Source organism: Catharus ustulatus (genome assembly GCF_009819885.2).
Source record: "Catharus ustulatus isolate bCatUst1 chromosome Z unlocalized genomic scaffold, bCatUst1.pri.v2 scaffold_29_arrow_ctg1, whole genome shotgun sequence".
NCBI lineage: Eukaryota > Metazoa > Chordata > Aves > Passeriformes > Turdidae > Catharus > Catharus ustulatus.
In genome coordinates, this window is record NW_024879446.1 from 1,001,396 (window position 1) to 1,027,066 (window position 25,671).

The following is a 25,671-nucleotide window of genomic DNA, read 5'->3' on the forward strand; positions in this document are numbered from 1 at the left end:
TGGAAAACTTGCCATGCCTTCAGTCAACTTTGGGCTCTGTCCAGAGTGTTCCTGGTGCAGCTGGGCTGCACCTTCGTGCCAGGAGAGCTGTCTGGAAAAGCTGGTGCTCAGACATCAACAGAAGCCCTATGCACATGTGTTAATCCTGAATGTTTTCCTTCAGGAAGTGCTAAATCTTGCACTTGCAGCAAGTTTGCAGCAAGTGTAATCAAAGAATTTGGCAAGGGAAAAAGCAAAGACTGCACCAGGCCATGCATGCTATCATTGTTCAAAGGTAAGACTGGAAAAACTCTTCAGATGGCTTTTTTTTCATTCTTGTAAATACTAAAACTCTTTTAAAAATGGGTTATGGAGTGTAATGTACTAAAAACTGAGGTTGTCAGTGTGAAAGGTAGAATTTTCTTCTGGCTATTTCTGATGACAGGGAAAACTACTTGATGTGCTTTTTTTCTTGGGTTTTTTTTTTGTGTGTGTGGGAATTGACATGAAACTATCTACTTCTGCAGTTTTCACATACCAGATTCCACAGGGCTGTGTAAACAACTGATGGAAAATTCTAAAGCTGGAATAATAGACACCAGATGATAGAAGTAAAAACATACGAAGGACAGTAGATCTTCCAGACAAAAGCAGAAGTTCCTTCCCTTGAAAAGAATAATTTCTAGACCTGCAGCTTTCTTAGCTGTGGATATCTCTGGGGCTTTGGTCAGGAACACTGGTGATGTGGTGGAAATTTTTGATCCTTTCTTCCTGAGGAAGGGAACAAGTGAGCTACCAAGTAGACTTCAATACCCTAAAGAATAATTTGACCAGTAAACATTAAAAAATACACCAAACATCCTGTTTCAAATGCTGTAAACTTTCTTTTTAGGCTGCCCTACCCCTGCTAGGAGATCTGTTTAACTGTGTTTTGATCTTTTAGAATCACTGAACCTGGTAGCCCAGAGAAGTGAGTCAGCAAATCCCCTCTGAGCCCTCAAGGTCCTGTTCCAAAGGAGGCTGAGCACGCAGTTGCTGCCTTTGAGAGAAAGGAGACTTCTGCAGAGGGTTTGCAGTTCCTCAGGCCTGTCCTGTGCCAAAGTAAAGGATGTGGGGAGCCTGCTCCAAACATGAGGGAAGGAAAGCTGTGACATTTAAACAGGTGGAGCTCACTGCGAGCCCTCCTGGTGAACAAACGTGCTGTAGAAGTGGTGGAAGCAAGAGGTGATAAATGCTGCTTTGTAATCCAGCCTCACTCAGCTCATGAGGCTTGGATAAGGAAAAACAAAACCAAATTTTACCAGGATTTTTCATGTCTCTGCCTTTCTCTTTGCTATGTACACCTGGTGGTGAAGCCATGGGAGCCTGGAGACATTTACCTGCTGTGTCTGCTTTGTTTCAGGGTTTGGTTTGGTTTGTCATTATTTGTTACTCATTTCTGGGGCATGTGTAACCCCTGCCTGTGGTAGTGGGAAAAGAAAGCAAGCATTTTGCCCTTTTGAAGACAGGTGGGGAAGTCCCCACACTCAGTGTTGTATAGGCCTCTTTGCCTTTTGTTTCCCCATACTAATTGATTGGAATGGATGGTGTTGAGTTCCCACAAATGTGTGTCTGTTAGGGAATTCTTACATATCTAGCCTTGGGGAATTCAGCTTTGGAAAATGAAGTACACATCAAAACAGGAGGTGGCTGGTACAGTTTGTATCCTGACTTCCCTCCCACCTCCCCCTCCCTCCTTGCTTTTTTTCCCTCCTTCTAGAAAGCTTAGGAAAAGAGCCTTTTGTCTTCTATTCAGGAAAACTGCACTGAAATTAATCTGTGCTTTATTCATCTGCTTTGGTTTGTGCCATTCATGGGCAGCTGTGGGTTATGTAGAACAAAGCAGATGAATTCCTAACCTCCACATTCAAGCAGTGTATTGGGAAAGGTTCAACACCAGCCTCCCTCCCTCCACACTCTTTTTTTGGGGTATCCAACCAACATGTTACAGCTTTCAGTTTCAGTACAGAGACATCTCTGGATTCTGTTTCTCCTGCCATTAAAGTGGTGTGGCAGAGTTCCGCTGGCTTGTAGAAGAGATGTGTCTTTAGACATCTCTTTTCTCCGTATAGCAAAGCAGTGGTTTGAAAGTTTGCTTTACTCGAATTCGTGATTAAACATCTTTTTTTTCCCAGTGATGATTTAATTTCTAACATCATCAGCATGAGTAGGGAAGGGCATCCTTTTTTTTTTTTTTCCCACATAGATAGATTATTTACATATATCCTGTGCCAGATCTTCACCTTATGTGAACTGGCATGAGATATTTGAGAGGATCCGGTCTGATTCATGTGCCAAACACATAAAACATTTGGCAGTATGATTAACGGGCTTTACCTTCACAAATTAAGTGTCTTAAAATCAGGCTTCTTTTCAAACTAGTTTAATTTAAATGTGTGTCACTCCTTTCCTCCCCAAATCAGATCTAAAAAAGCATTATTTATATTGCTCACCTCATAAATTGTAGAATACACATTAAATTAGATTAAGAAGTGCTGCACCTCTTAATCCCTTCAGAAAGAAGGATTAGTTTCATAACCAACCGCTTGATCAACCCTCTCCAAATGCCAGTAGGTTCTGGAGCAGGCATCATCAAACCTTTTTTGGGTCTGTTGATCCACCTGGAATAACAACTTCTCTCTGTTTGCCTGCAGACTCTTCGTACTCTGAGCCCCCTGATGTTCAGCAGCAGTTGAACCACTACCAGTCTGCAGCCTTGGCCAGGAACAACAACAACATCAGCCCAATCCCACTTTCTGGGAGTGCTGCGGGAGTGGAGAAAGCAGAAGCCATCCTTAACTGTGAATTTTGCGAATTCTCTTCGGGTTACATACAGAGCATCCGGCGCCACTACCGCGACAAGCACGGAGGGAAAAAGCTCTTCAAGTGCAAAGATTGCTCCTTTTATACAGGCTTTAAGTAAGTACTGTGCAAAACAGATGAACTGAACTCGTAAGGGGTTTTTTTAGTGCTGGAAAAGACTTCTGAGGTCTTTGAGAGCTGGCTGTAGCTAGCAGGAGCACGGCCACTGCTGACCAGGGAGAGGAGTGTAGGGAATGCCGTGCCAGATCACAGCAGCATCCATGTAATCCATTTTCCTCTCTCCTACAGCAGCCGGTACCATCTGCTGCAGACAAAAGCACAGTGAGTCCTTGCAGTAGGTTTCAGAATCACACAATTGTTCAGGATGGAAAAGACCCTTAAGATCCTCGAGTTAACCATAAACCCAGCACTGCCAAGCCCCACATTAAACCTTAGTGACACATTTGCACATCTTCTAAATCCCTCCGGGGTGGTGACTCAACCACTTCTCTGGGCAGCCTGTTCCCATGCCTGACAGCCCTTTCTGGGAAGAAATTTTTCCTTACATCCAATCTAAATGTCCTCTAGTGCAACTTGAGATGACAGGTTCACAACATCCCCATTGTCCTCTTGGCACAATCCTTCTTGCAAAGGTCATAAGCTCTCCTTTTTTCCCCTAGTTCCAGAGACAGATCTCTGTTCAGCCAGGCCGGTCTCATCTCTTGGCACATGGAGTCAATCTGTTCTTGCACCTTTAGGATTTTGTACTTGGAGAATATCCAGTGTTCCTGGATTCCTTTGTCCTTCAGGATGCCCTCGCAGGGGACTTTCTCAGCCAGTCCCCCTATCATGCCAAAGTTTGCCCTCTGGAAGTCCAAGGTGGCAGTTCTACTGCCTCCCTCCTTAATTCTCTGAGAATCAAAAACTGTCATTTCATGATCCCTTTGTTCTTAAGTGTGAAAACTTTCTCTGCAGAAATTTCCATTTCCACACGGGACCAGCATGAAACATGGGACAGTGTCCCATGGCGACAGGGAAATTTATATCGCCTTACTGAAGAAACCTTTCTCATGTAATTTTATTTTCCCTCCAATCTTTCCAGCTTAAATTATAAAAAGATACTATTCTAGCTTATTTGATAGCATACAGAGACATTTCAAAAAATCCAATTACAGTAAATTCACGAATACAAGCCGCACTGAGTATAAGCCGCATCGCCGGGTGTTGGCAAACATTTTGTTTTTTGTCCATAAATAAGCCGCACCCAAGTATAAGCCGCTCTGTGTTCGCAGCGAGGACCCACATGCAACAAAGTTGCCAAATAGTAACAGAATCGCGGCATGGCAGGGTTTACTGGCTCGGCTCGGGCCATGAGGGCTCGGGGCTGCCGACAGGGCTGGGTGGCCCAGCTCGGTGCTGCCGCTCAGCGAGGATGCTCGGGGCCGGCCGCCACCACTGCTGGGCTCGGTCACCCCGGCCCGGCGCTGCCCCGCGGCGGCAAGGGGGGGCACAGAGCCCGCTGGCACCTGCGGCGGCCATGGGAGCCGGGGATGGAGCCTGCCTGCTCCTGTGGCAGTGGCACGCGGGGACGGGAGCCCCCTGAGCCACAGGGCCAAGCAGGAGAGAGCTGTCCGCCTTCCCCCGAGCCGCAAGGCCAGGCAGGAGAGAGCCCCTGCCTCCTCCGAGCTGTGGGGCCAGCAGGAGAGAGCTGCCCCGCCTTCCCCACCCCCTGTGCTGCCTGCACAGAGCAGCTCCACCCGCCGCACGACAGAGTAACAATTTGTAACAACCGCGTAAATGCAGGGTTTTACTGGCAGGAGCTCGACTTGGCAGTTTGCACTGACTCGGTTTGCACTCCCAGGGTTGAAAATGTCAGAAAATTATTCACATATTGGCCGCACCTGAATATGAGCCTCATTCCCGGTATGGGAGCAAAATTTTGGTCAAAACGGTGCGGCTTGTATTCGTGAAATTACTGTATTTAAATTTAAAGGCACATTGCCCTGTGTATCTGTGTGTGTGTGTGTGTTTTAGCTGCTCTTTTGTATGAAAAGAGAAGAAGGCACCTGTGTGGTTCATCATTTCCTCCTGATGTGCTGGAGCCTTGAGCATAACACCCTCAGCTGACATTTGAGGTCTTAAACTTGTTGAGAGTGACAGTAGACGGTAGGACTGGATCAAGGGAAGGAAATGCTGAGCACAAACCTGAAAGAACCCACATGGGAACTCTAGTTATATGTCTCTTCACTTTGTTGCTTCATCTTTGCTCCCCTCATGTTAAAATCCCATGTTTAAAATCCTGATTACTCCCTGTCTTAAATACTACCAGAAATTTGCAGGTGCAATCTGTGTCTTGCAAGTGCCATTTTCTTTCACCTTGATATTATGAAATAAATCATACAACAATAATTTAGACATGTTCTTAGCAGCGTGTTTTCTGTCTTAAAAAAGGGGAGCAGGGGGCAAAAAAGTCCCCCAAAACATACCAGTTCCCTCTTCAAGGCACTCTAGAAACTTAAAAGCATGAGAGTGGTGACCAAAGTTGATAGAAATGTATCTGCAGAATTCAATGATTGCTGGATTGGATCTACTAAAAGCTACTTTTTACTCTAGTTCAATGTGTCAAGCCCCTTAGGTTTTGCAAGGTTTATCGCTGCTTTAGGAAAAAAATTGCCCAGTGTCCCCAGTTTAGAGACAGCTCTGATTTCAGTCGTGGGGCTTGTGGTTAGATGGATGTGCAGTTAATTTCTTCTGCTATGCGTATCTGTTGCAACTTCTAAGTATGCAGCCAGTGTAATGCCAGTGAAAGTGTTTGTTTCAAAAGTACTGTGAAGTATTCATTCATTCTTCCACACTAATAAATACAGTATTCTAAGTCTTGGGTTTTCAGATTATTACAGCTGATGATTTGAAAGTGAAACTGCTGAGTGCCAAACTCACTATTAACAAAAATCCCTCTTGTACCCACAATCTAAACAGTTTAGCTGGTTAGATCAAGATGCTTAAGGATGTTTTCTGCCTGAAATAAGTTTGTCCTCCTCTCTGCAACTCCAGAACAGTTGGGTTTTGTTCAACTTGCAAAAAATTTAACCTTCACCGGAGAAAGCACACTGAACATTTCAGCCTGAAGACAGATAATGAGCTTGAAGGATGGGAATTCTTTTGCTATCTTAACTATAGCGGTGTGACTATATGGAGCAGCCCATGCAGCAGAATATCTTGTCACCATGAGTGTTTGCTGCTCTGAGGGTAGGAGCCCTGCAGATTCCTCTGCTCATGTGTCGCTCATGTGAGCAGCCCCTCTGTGGGGCCGTGAGGACAGGGCTGAGTGGCATCTGCACCTTTTTACACCACACGTCCCTTATAGAGCTGTGTGGCACCTCACTGCTCCCCTCCTGACTGCCATTGTCTCCCTCCTGTCCCACAGATCTGCTTTTACTATGCACGTGGAGGCCGGGCATTCGGCAGTCCCTGAGGAAGGACCCAAAGACCTTCGCTGCCCTCTCTGTCTCTACCACACCAAATACAAACGCAACATGATCGACCACATAGTTCTGCACAGAGGTAACAGTGTCCGTGTCCTGTCTGTCTGGTCAGGGGACTGCTGGACAGGGCCCTGCACTGCTTTCATTCAGTATTTCAGACTGGTTTTGTTCAATTTTTCCTCTCTTTCTGCACAAGGACAAATACATTGAAGGAGTCACCAGCCCTTGGTTGTCTTTTTTGTTTTGTTTCTATAAGATGCATCTGATTTGTTTCCTGTGAAATTTGAAGTTTGCCGGTGCTGAAACAGAGCGTATTTGGGATTGTTTTTAAGCTTGTCCTCAAGAGAGGTGAAAGCCATCAAACACCTGTTTAGCAAGAGTTGCCCTAATTTGCAACTTTGATCTAGGCCAGAGTTTTGCCCAGCCCATGTCCTTGTTATCTTAAAGGCCTTGCTATCATAAACTCACCCAGAAGTTTTATCAGCTAACCATAGAGGCCTCAAAATATCCCTTGATAAATTCCTTGAGTATTTTCTCCTCGGTGTTCTTAGGAACAAAATACAGTAATTTCATGATTATAAGCCACACCATTTTGACTAAAATTTTGGTCTGAACCTGAAGTGCGGCTTATAATCAGGTGTGGCTTATTTATGGACAAAGAACAAAAAGTTGCTGTTTTAGTTTGGAGGACAGGTGTCTGCTGAGAAAGGCAGGAGCCTCTCTTTGAAATGGAGAATGTAAACCCCCTCCCTCCAAATTATTATAATTTTGAAATCAAGGGGCTTTCAGGCAAAGATTTAGGAATTAGGAATAACAATTCTTTTCTAGGGAAATTAAAATAGAAATACAGTACTACAAAGAAACAAACTCCAAACCCTGACAAAGTCAGAGTACAACCTGGCACCCCGTCAGGCAGGGTGTTGGTAGCAGTCCAATTAAATGGTGGCTGCAGTCCCCTTGCAGTCACAGATGTGATTCAGTTGGAGCAGTGGTTCTGGAGAAGGTGCAGTTTCCCTCCGGAGGTCCAGTGGTGATGTGGAGAAATCCAGCTTCCCTCTGGAGTCCAGTGGAGAAAGGGGCTACCTTAGTGTCCCAAAACCTCTGTTTTTATCTTGGTAAGAAATGTTAGGCTCTTCCCCCTGGCTGGAGCAGCTTCCAATGGGATGCAGTAATTTTATCAGTCACACAGTGGGACTCAATGGGCCATTAGCAGAAAATGACTCTCTGGAGGAAAGATGGGTTGTGAAAAGATAAAGAACAATGCCCCACCTGGTTTCAATGGATGGGCCATTATCAGAATATCTGCCACAGAGATAAGGATCACTGCTCCCACCCTCAACAGATGGTGATAGAATAGATACCTTTTATCACACTCTGTATTGTAACCCAAAACAGTTGCTGACACCCAGAGGTGTGGCTTATAATCAGGTGCGGCTTATAATCGTGAAATTACTTCATTCGTTGCTTTACTGTAAAACTGCTTTTCTGTCTACACCTCTCCATTTTTAAAGTTTAAAGTTTTTTTTAAAGCCTGCTAAAAGTGGGATAGGGATGTCTATATTCTATTAACTGTGGGCTTGCTAGCTCAGAAGAGACAGCAGTTTGGGCTCTCTGGGCTGGGATTCCTGCCCACAGCTATCACACTTGATGCTTGTGGATGGTCTGTTGGCTGCCGAAATCCAAACCCATGTGTTGGGATGGCACTCTGCCTGCATGCAGGTTGGGCAGAGTTTCACAGTGGGGTACTGGTGGTGAACAAACACAGGTTTTGCATGCCATCTTTTTCCTGGAGGAGATTCTGGTGTGACAAGTGCTGTCGTGATTCCTTGTAGCATACCACTTCTCAGTGTTGGTAGCTTCAAGTCCTTCTTGTACCAGCACAGTGGGCTTGGCAGAATTCAGATTTCTTTCTGCTAGCAGGGCTGTTCCAAGGGAACATCTGGGGAAATGACCTGTCAGTGATTCAGAAAGCACATTACAAAGCTGCCGTATTTGGTTGCAAGGGTTTGGCCGATGCTTTCTTTGGCTTTTTGCTTCCTGTCTTTGAAGGTGCTGCTGTGTCAGATTTTGCCGAGTTTGCTCCACTTTGTGACCACACCAGGGCTCCAACAGACATTGCCAGACCTTTAAAACAGGGGAGACTGGATGGGTTTCAGGGTGTTTTCCATCATGCATAGGTTTAGTATTGAGAATGTCGAGTTGCAGAAGTGGAAGAGCACTTCATGAGCTCAAGCAGCCCTACTGCTTGTGCAGAGTTGTTCTGACCATTTGAAAGGAGGTTGTCACCTCTTGGGTAAGTGACACTGTGGATCTTACCTTCTGTAGAACTTGCTTCAGTTGCACAAACCAACCTCAAAGAGTTTTTGCTGCTGAAACAAACCTTATGGCAAAAGGACATAGTGACATAATGGTCTACGCACCCCAGTGCTGGTGGGCAGAAAACCAGTAAAAGAAGTTTTCATGCAAATGGGATTGTAGATGCTAAAGAGTCTCAGAGGCCACAAAGGGTTTTCTTTGGCATCACCTATCCAGGGTTCACGGACTTATTTCTGGTGCATATATCCAGCTAGAAAACAGCCCTCTACTGTTGTGTTTAATTATGTGGCAACTGAAGCAGATAGTTTTGACAAGATTTAACATGCACTGGAAGAAAGACTGAGGAATAGTCAATGTAGTCTGAGATAGTCTTCCTGTTTTATGGCCATTACATTGGCAAAGCAAGGGCATAACCCTGAGCTGTGGCTCAAGAAAATTAGTTTTGAGGTAGATGGAATGGTGCAGCATGGAAAATCATGAGTGAAGGATTCGATCCACTCATAGTTAATGCTCCTTTTGTGCAAAAGGCATGTTTACAGATGCATGACTCTTACATTACTTCCAAGTTGCTGCACCCCTAATCCTTGGTGAGACAGCATGTGCTTGAAATGGAGAATATATTTGCCTCCTAATGAGTGGTTACAGAGGCTGAATTTCACAAGGATAAAGGAATATCAGCTAGCAGCCTGAATGCCTAGTGAGAAAAAAAAAAAAAATGAAGGCAAGGAATTTGATTTCCATGAAGGAGAGGTTCCAAGAGCTTCTCCCATGTACCACCTGCCCCTGATCGGTGTCAGAGCAGCTCATCCTCCCTTCTGTGGGTACAGAACGAGCACAGACTCATTACAGGTGTCCTGTCCCAGGGGATTGACACAGCCAGAGGCTGCTACAGGGCAGTGAGGAGATGTTTGGCTCTCTAGTTCTTCCTGATCTTTATGACAGGCTAAAGGCAGCAGGGAATTCCTGATCCAGCAGCATGTTAAACTTTAATTTGTGCTGGACAATACACTTAGTGTGTCACAGAATCAATTAGGCTGGAAAAGAGCTCTGAGACCATGTGTGGTCTGTGTCCAGCCTGTGACCAATCCCTGCTTTGTCCCCAGCCCAGAGCACTGAGTGCCACCTCCAGATGTTCCTTGGACACCTCCAAGGATGGGCACTCCCACATGTCCCTGGGCAGCCCCTTCCAAAGCCTGACCACCTTTTCTCCTGATGTTATCCTTTCCAGTAGCATTTTGAAGTATATTGGTGACTGGATGCAACTTAGCAAGTTCACTGTTGGCTATACTTTTAAATCCTTGGGCATTTTTCTTCCTCATCCTTTCATTAGAGAACTAGTGATTTTTTTCTTAAGACCCATGTGTTTTGAATAGTGACCTTTAAGATAAATTTCCAGAATTACCTACCTCCCCAAAGGCTTCCTTGCTACAGATCCTGATTCCTTGTACATGCTTTTTTTCTGGCATTTTCCACTGCACATACAACTTCACTGATACATGGAGAACCCTTACGCAGTGCTTGCTTGTGGCTATTGGAATGCAAATGCTGCTTGTTCTATGAGTGTACTTTGGATTTCCAGGCAAAAATGTATATTTTCAAAACCCAAGATAACCAAGTAATTGGTCTGTGTCTAGATAGTAGGACTGCTTTTTTTTTGGTTTACCTTTGAGGGAAGGAAGTGTTATGTATGCTTTGGTGTGTTGCTGAACAAAGATTTCTCGTTACAACTCAGGACTAATAGAGTCCTTAGCTCTCTTGTGCCTTCAGCAAAAAATGTATGTTTGCTTTGAATTATAGTACTGATAATAGTTAGTCATTAATGTCTTTTCAATAAGTTCCCTGATACAATTAACCTGAATATTCCAGTCTAATGGAAGGACATGATTTCTTAAACCAAGATGATGCTTTTGTTAGGTGTTTATTTTGTTGTTAATTTTTTAATTACTGCTCTTGCAAAACTGTTCCACAAGTCAGGACACCTTTTTGTGAGGCATCTACAGTTTTCTTTCACTGGACACTGATGAGCTTTGGAGAAGTCTCATGGGGGTAAAGAAACTTTTCAATTTTTGTTTGAGGCTTCATGGTTTGCTGTAATTTTGTCAGTTGTCAAGACATGATAAGTGCAATCTAAATGAATAATTAAATAAACAGGGCTGGGCAAGCTGGAGGTGAGAGCATCACCTTAAGAAATGTAACATTCCAGGTCCAGGTAGCCCTGCAAGTTCCAAAATCATAGCTTGGAGGAGGCTCACTGACATGAATACATCATGTAAAAGCTATAAATCAGTCCCTGAAATTGAAATCTTTCAATCTAGAGCTGATATTTGTGTCTATTTTGCTCTTCTGTTACTGTGTTGCCTTTGATTTGAGGACTCTGTGTGTGGTTGTGAGGTAACAGGTTTTGTTCATGTGAATAAGAGAATGCTGCCTTACTTCAGACTGGTAGATTTAAAGTTTTATATTGTTGCATGTTTTACCTTTTTTAATCTGTGCCAGGTGTTAGAGGAAAAGTGAATGTTAAAATATTTTAATTAGTATTTCTATTCTTGAAAACTTAACTTGGCTTTTTCACTTTCTGAAACTGGCTGTGTCATTTATTTCTGAGACTCCAAAAGCATGCAGCTGCAACAACCTTGTAAAAAGTTTTCTAGTAATCTCAGCACCACAGCTTTAAATTCTGCTGTGTCTTAAACCCTATTCTCCCCTCCCCTGTTTCCACTCTGAATAGCCACTATTTGGTTTCTTTATAGTAGTGAGAGAAGCTGTTGTTGGTGTAGAAAAGAATCACAAGTCTTCGAGTGTTTGTTTCTTTTTCTTTTTTTTTTTTCTTTTTTTTTTTCTTTTTTTTTTTTGGTTAAGGCATAGCTTTGGGAAAAACCTCAAAAAGAGGAAGTTACAAGATAAGTTTTGTGCTCAGGGAGAAGCTGGGCAGGATGGAATATTTTGTTGAGCTGCAGGAAAAAAGTCTTACTGTAAAGGGAGTGTGTTTCTGTAGTTGTCTTTGGATGTAATTTTACCCTCCTCACTAGAAGAAAGGGCCCGTTGGCTCAGATCCATGTGTGCACTGCCACGTCTCACATTCCTTCAGCCTTCATGTCTACCATAAGAGATTCAGGCCTCTTTTTTTTTCCCTCCTGTCCTTGGGGATGAGCCTGGATGAGGAGGATCAAAATCCTCCTTTAGTATGCAGCCCATAAGGAAGAGCAATGCTAAGTTTCAAGCGCATAAATTCAAAATGCTAGTTTGGGTAACAAAAGCCTTAATGAGGATCTGGTGGTGACCCTCAGCTGAACGGTCAGATTTGGGGTTTCTCTTGTGTGCACAGCGTGGAGGGAACCACAGTGGATGAGTGTTGAGGCACATCGGATTCTGGCTGTGTCAAATGGCCGAAATTAATTACTGCTCTGTGAAACATCACTGCTTTGTTAGAGGGAGTGCAGAGTTTAAAAACTCAGCAAGAGCATTTTCAGTAGATCATGTGTGCAGAGCTTTCTGAAAGCTCTGGGTATGTCGGGAGGTTTTCTGCTGCTGGCTGAACTTGCACAGCCTTTTTCCAGGGAGAGGTGCTGCCTTGCTCACCTTCTCAGTCCCCAGAGGGCAGGTTTGAGTGTGATGGTGAGGACACCAGCTCCAATTTATGCAGAACCAGCAGCGTGTGATGCTTTGAGAAGCACACCCTGCAGCTCCCCTGTTTATTACTTCCCTAGAAGCAGTTCCCAGCTGCTGTCAAGCACTGAACAAAAACACACTTTTGGTCTTGGCTGATTTATGGGCTGGTTTTGTGTTCCTAGGCTCTGCTCCTCTGACTCATAGATGGAGTCTCACTTAGCCCAAAACCTTCCATTGCCATCCTCTTCACTCAGTCACCAGCCACCTGCGTTTGTAGCTTTTGGAGATTAACCCTGCCCTGGCAGGAAGGATTGTTTTCCTGGTGTCGCTAAGTGAATGCTGTGCTGTCCCCACAGAGGAAAGGGTCGTTCCCATTGAAGTCTGCCGTTCCAAGCTGTCCAAGTACCTGCAGGGAGTCGTGTTCCGCTGTGACAAGTGTACTTTTACCTGCTCCAGTGATGAGAGCTTGCAGCAGCACATAGAGAAGCACAATGAACTGAAACCTTACAAATGCCAACTCTGCTACTATGAGACCAAACACACAGAGGAGCTGGATGCTCACCTTCGAGATGAGCACAAGGTAATGCCCAATTAGTTTTGATTTGTGGCAATCTAGTCTTTGCAGGTACTGAACTGGTTTATTTGCATGTCTGGCTAGCCAACTTGACACCGGGTTAATTTTTTCTTCTCCCTCCCCAAATCCCATGTTGTGCTTCCCATTCTCATTTTTCTCTCTCACTTTTATTTTTTTTCTTCAGAAACTGGAAAATAATCTTTTCTGAAGCTGCTCAGATAGATCAGAGTTGGCAAACTGCTGCATGCAGAGTGTGATTATCTGGAAAAGGCTCTTGTGTATGCTGGGTTTATTTAAAGGGGGTTGGGGTAAGGGTACTGGAACAATACCAAGGCAGTGTGATTCAGCCTCTGTAAAAGGCAGGAGATTCCAAACACAGGATTGCTCTGGTAACTTCAGCATCCTGACATGCCACGCATATTTTAATAACAAAGAGGTCTATACATCCCCCTTTACATTTAACAAGGGGAAAGATAAACAGCAAGTCTAACCAGGTCCTCAGTTGAGACTGCTTTGGAGTTTTTGTGGATTACCTGAGTGCATACCAGGTCTAGTCTTTGAGAAGTCATTAAAGGCTTTCCACAGACTGTTAGCTTTGAATTTCTGTAGCTGAAAACGTTTACATTCTAGGACTGAGATGTGTTTTGGAATATTTTCTAGAGTGCTTCCTTGGCAGTTTTGCAGGGGAGGCAGCTATATGCCTTCACCTGTTGGAGTTAGGCTGCCCAAGGTCCTCACTGAAGGCTTCATTGACTGAATGACTTTTTCCTTAAAGCCAAATATGAAGGTATTAGCAGCAGAAATCCCAGGGAAAAGAAAAAAAACAAAACAAAACACTTTTCATGCTCAAAAAATATTTGGCCATCTTATAAAACCAAACTTTGTCAATTTACATTGGCATGCTAGGCTCCTCTGCCATCTTTATTACTTCTGGAGAGTCTTCTGCAATTGAAATGGTACAGAAGGAGTTCCACAGCTCCTGGTCATTACAGCAAGGTGCCTGGTGTATCCAGGAAGAACTATTGGTTGATGTTTTTTGACACAGTGCATCAGGCTGGGAAGATTATTCCTTTCACTTAGCTATCCCTTCTGACCTGCAGTGGTGGCCCTGGTAGTTTGGGGCATCGCTTCCCCTTTTTGGTGGTTAAATTATACCTCTTCAATTTGTGTCTTAAGTTCTGGGCTCAGATACCACCCAGGCTGTATATTGCACCCTAAAAAGAGTTCATTTACATAAACTGAGTTGAATCAAGTGGCTTGCATGCCATCTTGTTTGTTTAAACCTCTGTGGGTGATGTGTTAAGTTAGAGAACCTCACCGCAACTCTCTGTAACCCTAACCCGGTACTAGGAATCTTCACACCTCTGTAATCAGGATACTTTGCTATTTGGATGTATCCTCCAGCCTGCCTTGCGTCCTCCTTGGGATCATTCACATTTGCTTTCCCACAGAGGGGTCAAAAGCAGGCAGTGGGTATTGATGTTCCATTCAGCCTCTTGCAGGACGTGTTGTGCTGCACTCTCTGCTCCGCCTCCATCCCCTCTGCCCGCGTGGCTCAGTGCCTGTGCTGCTGGAGGGCTGTCTCTGCATGAAAGATGAATCCAAAACCCTTCCCAGCAGCGATCAATGAGCTCAGAGGGTGCTTGTCATGCAGCAAGTATTAGCCTTTAGTGTCCTGGTCACGCTCCACGCTCTCCGCCTCCGCTGTAAATCTGGGCTGCTGCTCCGCCGTTCCTGTTGGATGTGGAGCAGTTCCTGACTCCTGTGCCCTGAGCTGCTCCTTTCATACTGCTGCTGTGAGCTGTTAAGTAGCTGGTGCATTTCACCCCAGGGTTAGCTGAATTTGACTGCTGGGTGAAGTGTTCCCATTATAGTCTGTGTATCAGTTTGCAAAGCACTTTGCAGCCCAGCGTAATGAAAATTAATCTGTTATTAATGAGTGAGAGTGTATGTGCCACACAGCAGCATGTGCTTAGTGAAAAAAAGAACCATCCTTTCATGAATAAAGCTGAATGAACCCATCACAGAGAGTTTCCCTTCAGTGTGGATGTGTGGTAGCAGTGTTTGATCACAGCAGTTGAATAATGCCATAAAAATGAGGCTACAACTCGATGTTTTACATTTCTTGGATGAAGAAGTGAAGGGGGTTTACTGAATCTCATTAATTTCCAAAAAACCAGAAATGAGAAATGCAGAATAAACAGCAATGGAAGGATCACTTCCACTGGAAATAAATGAGTGTTAATTTGATTATGGGGGACTGCATGTCACCTCGAACTGAGCAGGCTTTGGGGTGTACTAGGTTTTGTTTTGCATTTGCGGGCATTTTTCTGGCTGGTTGGTGATCGTGCTGAGTGCTAACAGAAGTGTTTCTTTCAAAGGTGAGTCGTAATTTTGAGCTGGTTGGACGGGTTAACTTGGACCAGTTGGAACAAATGAAAGGGAAAACAGAGAGCTCTAGCAGTGATGAAGAAGAAAAAGAAGAAGAGTTAAGCCCCAAGGCTCAAGAGAGAGGTCAGTGCAGCTCTTTGATGTGTTGGGGGTTTTTTGTTGGTTTTTTTGGCCGTTGCAACTTGTCTCACCAGTACAACCACGCCAGGTCAGCTGTTGAGTGAACAGCACAAACTCTGCAGTAGCAGAATGTGGCTTCTCTGAAGACACAGCTCCTGTGGGAATCTTGTGTTTCTAATATTCCTTACAAATTTTTGTCTGTTCAGAGAGAATACTATGAGAAAGCACAGATAGCATCTGTGACTAATGTGGCTGTTCAGATAATATCTATAAGGGCTTGGAAAACTATGTAACTGTATTTTAGTGTCCTGTCAGATTTGTTGTTTTGGTAACCAGTTTCCAGCTTTCACTTGGCGTTGTCCAAGTGAGGGATGAATGCTGCTTTATGGGCTGTTCTTTATTTCTGTGCCCAGCTTTCTTTGTCAGACAGTCCTGTTTGCAGTTGCTGCACTTGGCAGCTCCAGAGCCAGGGTATATCCATGCTCACCTGTCTGTACCCTTTTATATTTATGTATGTGCCTAAGTTTGTCTCTAAGAATAATCCCACCAACTTCCAGAAGGCTAGGCCATATACTTTTGGTTTGCTTGAATTTAGATCAACAAAGAAAAAGTTAGTTCTCTGTTGATTAAATGAGGGGTTTCCTTTCCAACAATCTTATCCCATGAAAGGCAAGTCATTCCAATATCTGGTGTAACTGGTGCAACAATGCATCATTCAAATGCAATAATTCTTTGATATCTTTAGTCCCTTCATGGTTTGAACAACAAGCCACGCAATTCTTGATGCTGACAACTCCACTTATCCAAGTCCTGTGTACTTCAGCTAAAGGTACACTACCATGTGTGGTGAACATTTTCCTCCTGATTTTTTAGCTTTCAAATTCACTCAAGAACTTTCCAGGAAAAAAAAAAACCTGTCTCATATACCTGATATACCTGTAGGCATTGGAAAAATCACATTTCTGGATTCACAAGTAGTTTACAGAGCTAGGGGGTTTCAGATCATGCTTCTTGCCTTTTAATAGCAAGACACCAGCATCCTGGGTTTTATTTTCTGTCCCTGAAGCTTGAATTCAGTTTGTGCTTAGCAGCAGCAGCGCTCCAAGAGCAGTTAGTGATGGCTTTTAACTCAAATGAGACTGCGAGCCAGTTGGATAGGAAACCGTTCATGTTTTAATGTAAAATATCCTTCACAAGGTCTTATGTAGAGCAGCAGAAAAATCAGAGGAGGGATGTCAGCTCAATGTGGATTTCAGAGTTCAGCATCTCTCGGGGACAGCTCTGACCCTCTGGGTTGTGTGGCTGGAGCAATAATTGTGTCATGATTTGACTAAAGCTCCAGCTCACCTCAGCTGCAGATGCAGCAGGCTGATTAATGCTGTGTGTAGACCTGCAGCTAGCAGGGGGTGAGGAGTCAAGCTGTCCTTGTGAGGATTACCTTAGCATTACACACAGGCACAGGTGCTGAGGTGACCTTGGAGGCCGTGGTGCCCAGACCAAGGAGAAGAAAGTGCTCTCTGCCAAGCCTCACAAATCCCTGAGAAGGTGCCATGGGCAGGGGGGCAGCCCAAGGTGAAGTTCACTGTTTAAATTGGCTTTCAGTCACACCCTGGAAGTACAAAAACATCACCTTCCATGCTGGGGTTTTACATGTGCAAGGTTTAATAGATGTGTTATCCTAATGTTTCATAGTTAAGCAAGGCAGCTTATTGATGATTCTGTACTTCTATATTTTTTCACCTTTAATTATGACTGGCTAAAATAATTTCTGAATGCTTGTTTGGATGACCAGCCTAAAAAAATCAGGAGTATTTTCAGGTTTGCTTTACAGCATTTCTTTCTTCTGTGGCCTGTAAGGTTGATGCTTCACCATTGTTTGTTTGTTTGGGTGTTTTTTTTTCTCCTTTTGAATCTCTTAACCATTTGTAATAAATTATAGTAAAATAAGCAGAAAATGCAGAAAACACTTATGCTTACTATAGCAAGAATATTAGAAAAGATCCACTTGTATTGGTTGTGTTTTTCTAGACAAGTTGTGTGAATTACCACTCTTAAGGTGTAAGATTTTTGAGAAATGTCCCAGTGAGACAGGAACTGAAGGATGCTAAATTGCATGCTGGCATCTCCCTAGGCATTTTCAGAAGATCATTTTGATACAGCAAGGATTTGCCCTGGTAGCAGAGAGCCAGACCTGTGGTTTCAAACAGAGCCTTTCACAGTGGCTAATGCTGTCACAGCTTTCAAACCACACCAGACTGTGCAATCCTGGGTGCCGCTGGGTTGCCTCTGACAATCGTAGCCTTTGTGGTGTTAGCAGGAATTTGGATTTGCTGAGAGTGCCTCTGTGTGTTCTGAGTATCTGTCTGAGGTCTGTGACTTTGGGAGAACCAGGATTTCTTCTGTAGAACTCACCATTTCGACTTGAGCTGCTCTGTGCCAAGCTGAAGGTGCAAATAAGAGCTTGTGGCTTCTTCAGATGGGCTGCTGAACCACACAAAGGTCATTATGTAGACATATGTCCACATATGTCCATGTGGACAGACAGAGCTGGGCAACAGAGCTGAGCTGTGCTCTCAGATGGGAAAGGAAGGGACTAATTTGCTTGTGGTAAAGGATATAGTATAAAAGAAGATGTATGGGGGAAAAAGAAGTGTCTGACATAGACCATGCCAAGAACAGCTCTCCCAGGTAGAACTGTGTCTCAGAGAAGCTTTACTGATCTCTGTGTTTTGGTCTTAGCAGATCAAGAGGTGTTTTTCCATAACAGGGAAAAATTAAATGTCCATGAGCACTTGTATGTGTGGCAGAGCAAAACCACAGAGAGGTCAGCCATGTGTCTGTTACTTCTCCTCTGCAGCACCCAGAGAAGAGCAGACTCTTGATAATCCTCCAGGGAAGCAGCCCAAATTCACATCCCTGGAGGCAAAAGTTGCTGGGGAGTAGGATGAACAAGATAGCGTTGTCTGGAGAGGTGGTAGATTTGCTAGAGTAGCACTTGCTAAACTTAATGGGATTTGCAAGTATGAATTATGGACTGGCTTGGGTGGGAAGAGCCCTTTGAAGCTCATTCAGTCCCAAACCCTGCCATGGCCAGACTCAGTTTCCACTATCCCAGGTTGCTCCATCCATAGCTGTATTCTTATACAGAGCATCAGCAGCATTTGCCTCTAAAATTATTACCCACCAAAAATATTTTTCCCTGTGTCATGACTAGTCTGTGTGTTGCATTGTGTTTATGCATTTGTGCCATGCTTAATGTGTTAAAAATCCAGGTGTAAACTGAGCTGATGGCATTTTGCTTGCATTCTGGTGTTCCCTGACACAGCAGCTTTATGATATCTAACCACATAATAAATAAACCCCAACAATAAGAAATACAAAGTGTTTTGTGGGTTTTTTTTACCTTTCATGAGAAGAGGCCAAAAAATTGTGTCAAGAACCATTCCATATAAAACTGAAGTAAAGGTTAACTAGTGAGAAGTGTGTCACAAAAATGCATTTGCAGGACTTAGGTGTGGATAATGGAGAATGTGTGTGCAAATTTGAGTTCATAGAATGATCCTGAACAGAGTAAGTCTGAGAGTGAAGAAACCAAGTGAGCAGAGATCAGAACCAAAATTAGGCAAAATCCCTTTTCTTTTATTACGTAGTTCAGGAGGAGTCAGAAAGACATTCTGTTGATTTCTTGTTTAAGATAATCCCTGCTAAGGAATTAAGGCTCTGAGCAGATGGTGCTGTCTCATTTCCAGCAAAAGAATCAAGTGAGATAGTTCATGCAGTTATTTTCAATGGCTTGTGTGGTGATCTTCTTAATTTGTGAGAAAATGTTTCATCTTTTGTCAGAGCAGGCTGTGTTCACATGGAGCTTGGCATTCAGGAATGTCATTCCCTGAGCTGCCAGTGACCTCGCTCATGTTACAAGGTGCTTGACACTTCAGCAAATGAGGCCCTGAGCACTTTGTATTAAAGATTAGGATGGCATGAAACACCTATGCATTTAAGATGCAGGACTTAGTCCATGAGGCTTTATGATCCCTTGCAAGAATCAAGTGTTAAATGTACCAAATCCAGGTGTTTCCTAAAATTTGTACTACCAGAATTATAGATGGACTTGAGTGGGACTATATGATTTTGCTTTAAAGACACTTCAGTCCTAAGCTTTGCAGTTTTGGTTCAGAATTTAAATTCCACAGTCTCTTCATTTGTTGAAGAGGAGCATGGACTAGTAACTTGTTTCCCTTACTTGCAGAGATGCTGTGAGACCTAGGATGGGACTTGTCACTTGCAGTGTCACTTTTCAGGACCTGCATTTTCCCAGTTACTTGTCAAGAAAGTCCTTTTACTTCTCTGAAATGAGAGGGGACCAGAGCAGGATCTCAGTGGTCCCTTCTTGCCCTGGCATTTCTGAGCTCACGGGCTGTGCTGTGTTTTCCCAGATCCCATGATGTTTCCTGACAGCAGCGCTCCGGAGAAGCGCTTTCCGTGCGAGTTCTGTGGCCGATCCTTCACCGAGGGCTCTGAGTGGGAGCGGCACGTGCTGAGGCATGGCATGTAAGTTGCTTTGTGTTCCCTTGCCAAACAACCAAAGGTGTCGGTAGGTTTCTGTATATTGCCCTCCACCCCATCCCAAAAAGTTGCAATAAATGTGAAGACATTTATTATCTATTTTTTATCTATGAAGACTGAATATGTCTTTGGATACAGTTGTAGGATGTCTCTGCATCCTTTTTAACTCTGCTGCAACCATAGGGTTTAACTGTGATTCTAAAAGTCAAGATTGTCCCTGGGTGAATGCCTCTTGGCCAGGATTAACTTTCCCTGACTGTGCTGTTGATTTTTGAAAGAATTTTTCCTCTCTGCAGCAATTTTCACACTGTGGCATGATACACATCACATATAGGAATCTCTGGAGCAATCAGTTTCCTTCTCTTGATGTAGATCTCATTGGTAGCAGAGATCTCTTTTCTAGCCAGAGTTTCTTCAAAAAGCAGATTTCATTCAAGGCTGCTGACAGGTGGGAAGCATCTGAATACAATATTGTAGGTTAACTGTGGTGGGATGAGAAACAATAACTTCTCTTACCCTTAAGAGAATGTAAGTCTGAAAATAAGTGAAATGCTGCAACCAATGAAAAGTTTTATTGGATTTTATTAACTCTTTGGGAAAAGAACTCCTTTCCTGTGCCTTTGGTGCCTCCTTAGTCATGTTTACAAGGGACCAGAGAGATGGGAATAAACTCCAAGTGCCATAATTCGAGTTCTTCCCTCCGATCCCAAATCCGTCCCAGCACAGAACAAACAAAGATTTGGTTTCAGGGCCAGAATGTCCCACCAGCAGTTTCATTCCCCTGCCTCTCCCTCAGAGCCAGTGGCATGGTGTGGCTGCCTTTTTGGAAAGCGACCTGCTGCTGTCCCTCCTGTGGCTAGCTTTGCTGCGCCCCGTGTCTGACCACTACTCTTTTCCCAGGGCGCTGAACGAGAGCAAGCACAGGAGCGGCGAGGACAGCCAGCCCAAGGAGGACGTGGAGGAGACAGCCAGCACGCTGCCAGAGGAGAAGGAAGGCATCGAGACCATGGTGGTGGACTACTCCCACGGCGGGGAAACAGCGGTCAGCATGGTGGCTGCTGACCAACCTCTCCTGGACACCCCGGAGGCCAAAAACGAATAAGAAAAAGCATTTGGTGTGGTTCTAATCGACAGTACTTGAACAGTGATGAGCGGGGCAGGGCGGGCGGGGCGGGCAGAAGGAAGAAATAAAGCTGCTTTTAGGACTGAATGATCTATTTTCAAAGCACTGGTACCTGTGTGAGTGTGTGTATATTAAAGTTATTTAAGTGATGGAATAAGTGGCTCCATTACATCACTGCATCTTTTTTTTTCCTCCTGGATCTGACAATGGGAAGTTACGTTCATCTTTGGACTAATGAAGCAACTCCCGGTGTTTTTCCTACATTACACATCATGCTTTGCAGTGGAGACTTCAATTGTTTTATGAGTGGAAGCGTCGTGAGCATGGAAGAAGTGGTGGGGGGACAACTTTTGGACGCACAAGTTTGTGTGCGTTTTTCTAGTTTTAATACATAATGCTTTTCCAGACTGAACGCAACTGCTTTAGAAAAGAAAAGAGAAAAAAAAAAAAAGAGGAAAAAAAACACAGGGAAAAAAAAAAAAAAGGAAAACAAAAAAAACCAAAAAAAAAACAAAACAAAACAAAACAGAAACTGCTTTGCTTAAAACAGTCACCTGTTTCCTAGTACCTCAGAATTAACCAAGGGAGATCTCTGCATTTGTCAGTACTACCTGTTGTTGTTGTGGTTAAATGTAGAGAGACTGCTGGGCAAGGTGGTGAATGGAGGAAGAAGAAAAAAAGTTTTAAAGAAAGGAAAAACAAATTGTGCTTAAAATCCCAGTGTGGGTTTTATTTCTTAAAATACTGTGATTTTTTTAATTATTTTAGTAAAAAAAAAAAACAAAAAAAAGAGAGAGATACTTTAATTCCTAGATAACTGTTTGTGAATTGTCATCCTTTATTCCAGGTAAGCTGTTTGTTAGTATTCAGTTATAATTTTAGTATTTGGTAGATTTCATGTGACTGATTGTGCAGTTTTGTTTGCCACACATTTTATTTTCTATCAGCCTGAGGTGTTACAAATACAGCACAATTAAGTTTCTCATGTAAAAATGAGTATTTCTTTTTGAGTGGGGGACAGGGAAAGGAGACTAGATCTTGTGAATAGAACCTTTTTTTGTTGTTACTGTCGTCGTTGTTGTCGTCCTCGTTAATTTTAAACATATGGAGATAACAAAGAAGTTTTAACTTTAAAAAAAAATAAAAACAAACTAAAGAACCAAACTTACAGCACAGCTATGCAGCTCATGGGCCAAACACATGGGTCCTCATAACCGTTCTGTTGCTTGTCATATTAACATCGATCAGTCTCACACCAGTAACTTTTCGTTGAGATTGGCTGCCTTTTTTTTTTCCTTTTTTTTTTTAATTGTCTGTGGTTTGTGCGTGGGGTTTTTTCTTTGTTTGTTTTGTTGTTTGGTTTTGGTTTTTTTTCTGTTTTGGTGTGGTGGGAGGGAGGGGTGTCTGTTAACACATCTTTTTGCAAGCGGAGGTGAGTTGGTTACATACGACATTGAGCCTGGAGAACTACTTTTAACTCGATTCAGTGGATGGAGTTGCTGAGTTTTTTTCCCCTCCTCCTTAGCTTTTTAGCATGAGGGGAGCAGTGTAGAATGGATAGGAACCTGCATACCTTAAGTGGCTGATCCTGCAACTACTCCTTTGGTAGAAAGCCTATTTAAACTAAATTTGGGGATTTTGGCTGTACAGCCAATACAGGATCTGGTGCCCATGGTATGTTCTGATTGTGAACAAAAAAGAGAAAAAAAAATTTAAAAGTAATTAAAATTTAAAAAAAAAAAGAAAAATGAGAAAAAAAAAAAAAACTGAAAAAAAAGTTTCTTTCCAAAAAGTAGAAAGTACTTGACTGAAACCTAGTTTTAGAAATGCATGTGTCTTCGTTTGTTTTTTTTGTTTTTTGGGGGGGATCTGGGGGAGGGGGAGGGGGGAAAATAGGAAGCTCTCCAGGAAGTTGTGTCCTGGAGAGCTTCACTTAAAAGCGATGGCAAAAACGTTGCATTTGTGGAATAAGTGCTACTTGAGAAGCATGGTGTTTTGCTTTTGGGGATTCATCAATTGTGTGTTAGGGGGATTATTTCAATTTTTCTGTTGGTTTTTTTTTGTTGTTGGTTTTTTTTTCTTATTTTTATTTTGCTTTTTTTTTTTTTTAAATAGGGAGGGAACATCATAGCAAAAACACATTTGAGGGACAATTATAAATACACATTTTGTGTCTGTATTTGTTTTTTAATTGGCCTCATTTCAAATATATTTAAACAGTTCCATACCTGGATTGGGTGTTTGTAATGGTTACCAAAAAGGAAAAAGAAAAAAAAAAAAAGAAACAATGATTGTGACATGCTTTTATCACTACTTAATTTTTCAAATAACATGTAAATATTGTAATCCATTGGATTTTGTTTTGCTAACCTGTAATAAAAAATATGGGACCATTATCCTTTTAACAAGCTTAGAATGTCATATTTTTTTCCTTTTTTTCTTTTCCCAAAAATGTATACCTGATATATTGTGGACACACATTTTAGGTGCATTATTATGATTCTGTTGACTGTAATGACATAGAATTGAAAATAACATTTTTTTCATTGTTTAATTTATACAGAGGACTTTTTCAGAGTTTGACAGAAGGAAATAATAGCAAAATGCTAACCCATTGGCTTCAGCACTCGGTATTTCCTGATTTTAAAATTACTGCTTACTGATGGGGGATAGGAAGGGGATACTGAACTGTTGCACTGACGGGTTTGTTTTTTTTAAAAAAAAAAAACAATGAAAATTAATAAAAACTTTTTAAGAGTGTGTTCTTGTCTGTGTGTGGTTTTTATATTGGCTTGCTCTGGAGATGGGTCCCTATAAATGACTGGTTCTGCACTTGGCAGCTCTGGGGAAGATCAAACTCCTTTTCCTTCCTGCACCATTTCCCCCAGGGTTTGACAGGGAATTTTTGATTTGCAGGTTATGGGGAGTGACTTGCCCTAGCTCACACAGGTCTAGAGTCCACAATATCCCCCAAAAAGCCTCAAATGTGACCCAGACCAACATCCATTAGAGGCCGGGGCACAGCGCCAAGCTCTGCTGACTCCTCCTGAACCCAAACATAGAAATTAGGAAGTTTTGCAGGCTGTATGGGAAGATCAAAATAGACGGAGACGGGCACCAGTTGGTAATTTGGATTACCAACTCAAACCTGTCATGAGCTGTTGCAATATTGTATTCCCCAGTATCTGATGATGTGCTGGATCCAGCACTGAGGTTGTGCTTGACTGGAGCTGAATATTCACCAAAATATTCGGAACTGGGTGTATTTTCTCATTCCCTTCCAAAAACCTAAAATGATGCTCGTGGTGTTGTCACAGAATCTTTCTTTGTTGAAGACAGGTATTTAAATGCATGTCGGTAAGATGTCAGAAGGTTTGTTGTTGTTGTTGTTGTTGAAGGTTTTTTGTTGTTGTTTTTTTTCTGTCTGTTTTAATCAGATCCTGTTCCCAGTTTAAGCTGCTTTTTGGTTGTACTGGAGTTGGATCTTGAAGAAATATGTTTGCTCTGAAACTGCGTGAAACCTTTGATTACCTGATAGCTTTACATGCTTATTCAGCTTTCCTAGGAGTCAAGAAGTAGAGAAATATTTTATTTCCCTGTTAAGGTGCTTATTTCCTTAACCTGTGTACAGGGAAAGGGAGGAATGGTGCATTTTGGGCTGTCAGACTACCTTTTTTCAGGGATCTCTGGAAACATTATTCAGAAAGACCTGCAAGTAATTTGCACGTTATGTGTTCTAGCCCAGAGCCTACCTGCACTTTCACTAAACTAAACTAAAAGAGGAAAGGACTGCTCAGTGATATATCACTGATAAGAATTACATCACTGATGTAATAATGGAAGACCTTGGGATGAGTTCTAGATTCTTGCAGTTGCATTTTCCCACCTTAGTGTCAGGACTGTATGAGTTTGAAAAAGCATCTGATCTCCGCATGTTTAGGTATCAGGTTGACGTGACTGGATCATAAAATCATAGATTGGTTTTGGTTGGAAGGAGCCTTCAAGATCGCCTTGTTTCAGGGGCAGGGACACTTCCCACTGTCCCAGGCTGCTCCAAGCCCTCCAGAAGTCCAACCTGGCCACAGCTTCTCTGGGAAACCTATGCCTCATCACTGTCACAGCCAAGAATTTTTTGCTAAAATCTAATCTAAACCCATTCTCTGTGATTTGAGCCCGCTCCCCCTTGTCCTATCACTACGGTGACAGTCTTACCCTGTCTTCCCTTAAGCTCCCTTCATGTCCTGGATCATCTCTGTTGAGGTCCCTGTGCTGAACTGAAATCACAGGAGTAGGAGGGAAGAAGAAAAGGGGAGGTTACTAACAATGATCCTTTATTCATATTTTTACCCCTTTGCCTCAATGGGCAAGTTCCTTTCTTTCAGCGGGGAGCCCTGGGCTTCCCAGGGAGCATTTGTGCCATGGGACAATTGGGATTTTGCACACACTGTGTTCCCAGGCTCATTGTCCTCGCTTTGCTTGTGAAGCCTGGGTAAATGTTTGCCTCATTATTGCTATCTTGACTGCTGGCATTTTCCTCCAGCCTGGAGGTACAGTGGCTGAATGCTCCCCATGCAGAGGTTTTGCCTTTGTATCCACCTCAGAGCAAAGGCTTTGCAGGAGTTGCTATAGGAATAGGAGTATCAGCTGTTATCTCCCTCACTTCCAAA

General features: G+C 43.1%; 1 protein-coding gene across 4 annotated transcripts in view; it reads left to right on the forward strand.

Moving 5' to 3' along the window:
• The window catches only part of ZNF462 (zinc finger protein 462), a 52,528-nt gene extending 28,764 nt beyond the window's left edge, over positions 1-23,764 (forward strand). For all 4 annotated transcript variants that reach the window (XM_033086526.1, XM_033086528.1, XM_033086527.1 and 1 more), the window contains 6 exons: positions 2,673-2,937; positions 6,248-6,384; positions 12,587-12,810; positions 15,186-15,318; positions 19,752-19,866; positions 20,782-23,764. In XM_033086526.1, coding sequence (XP_032942417.1) covers positions 2,673-2,937; positions 6,248-6,384; positions 12,587-12,810; positions 15,186-15,318; positions 19,752-19,866; positions 20,782-20,983 — 1,076 coding nt within the window. In that variant the 3' untranslated portion in view covers positions 20,984-23,764. The remainder of the gene's footprint in view (positions 1-2,672; positions 2,938-6,247; positions 6,385-12,586; positions 12,811-15,185; positions 15,319-19,751; positions 19,867-20,781) is intronic.
• Positions 23,765-25,671: the final 1,907 nt, after the last annotated feature.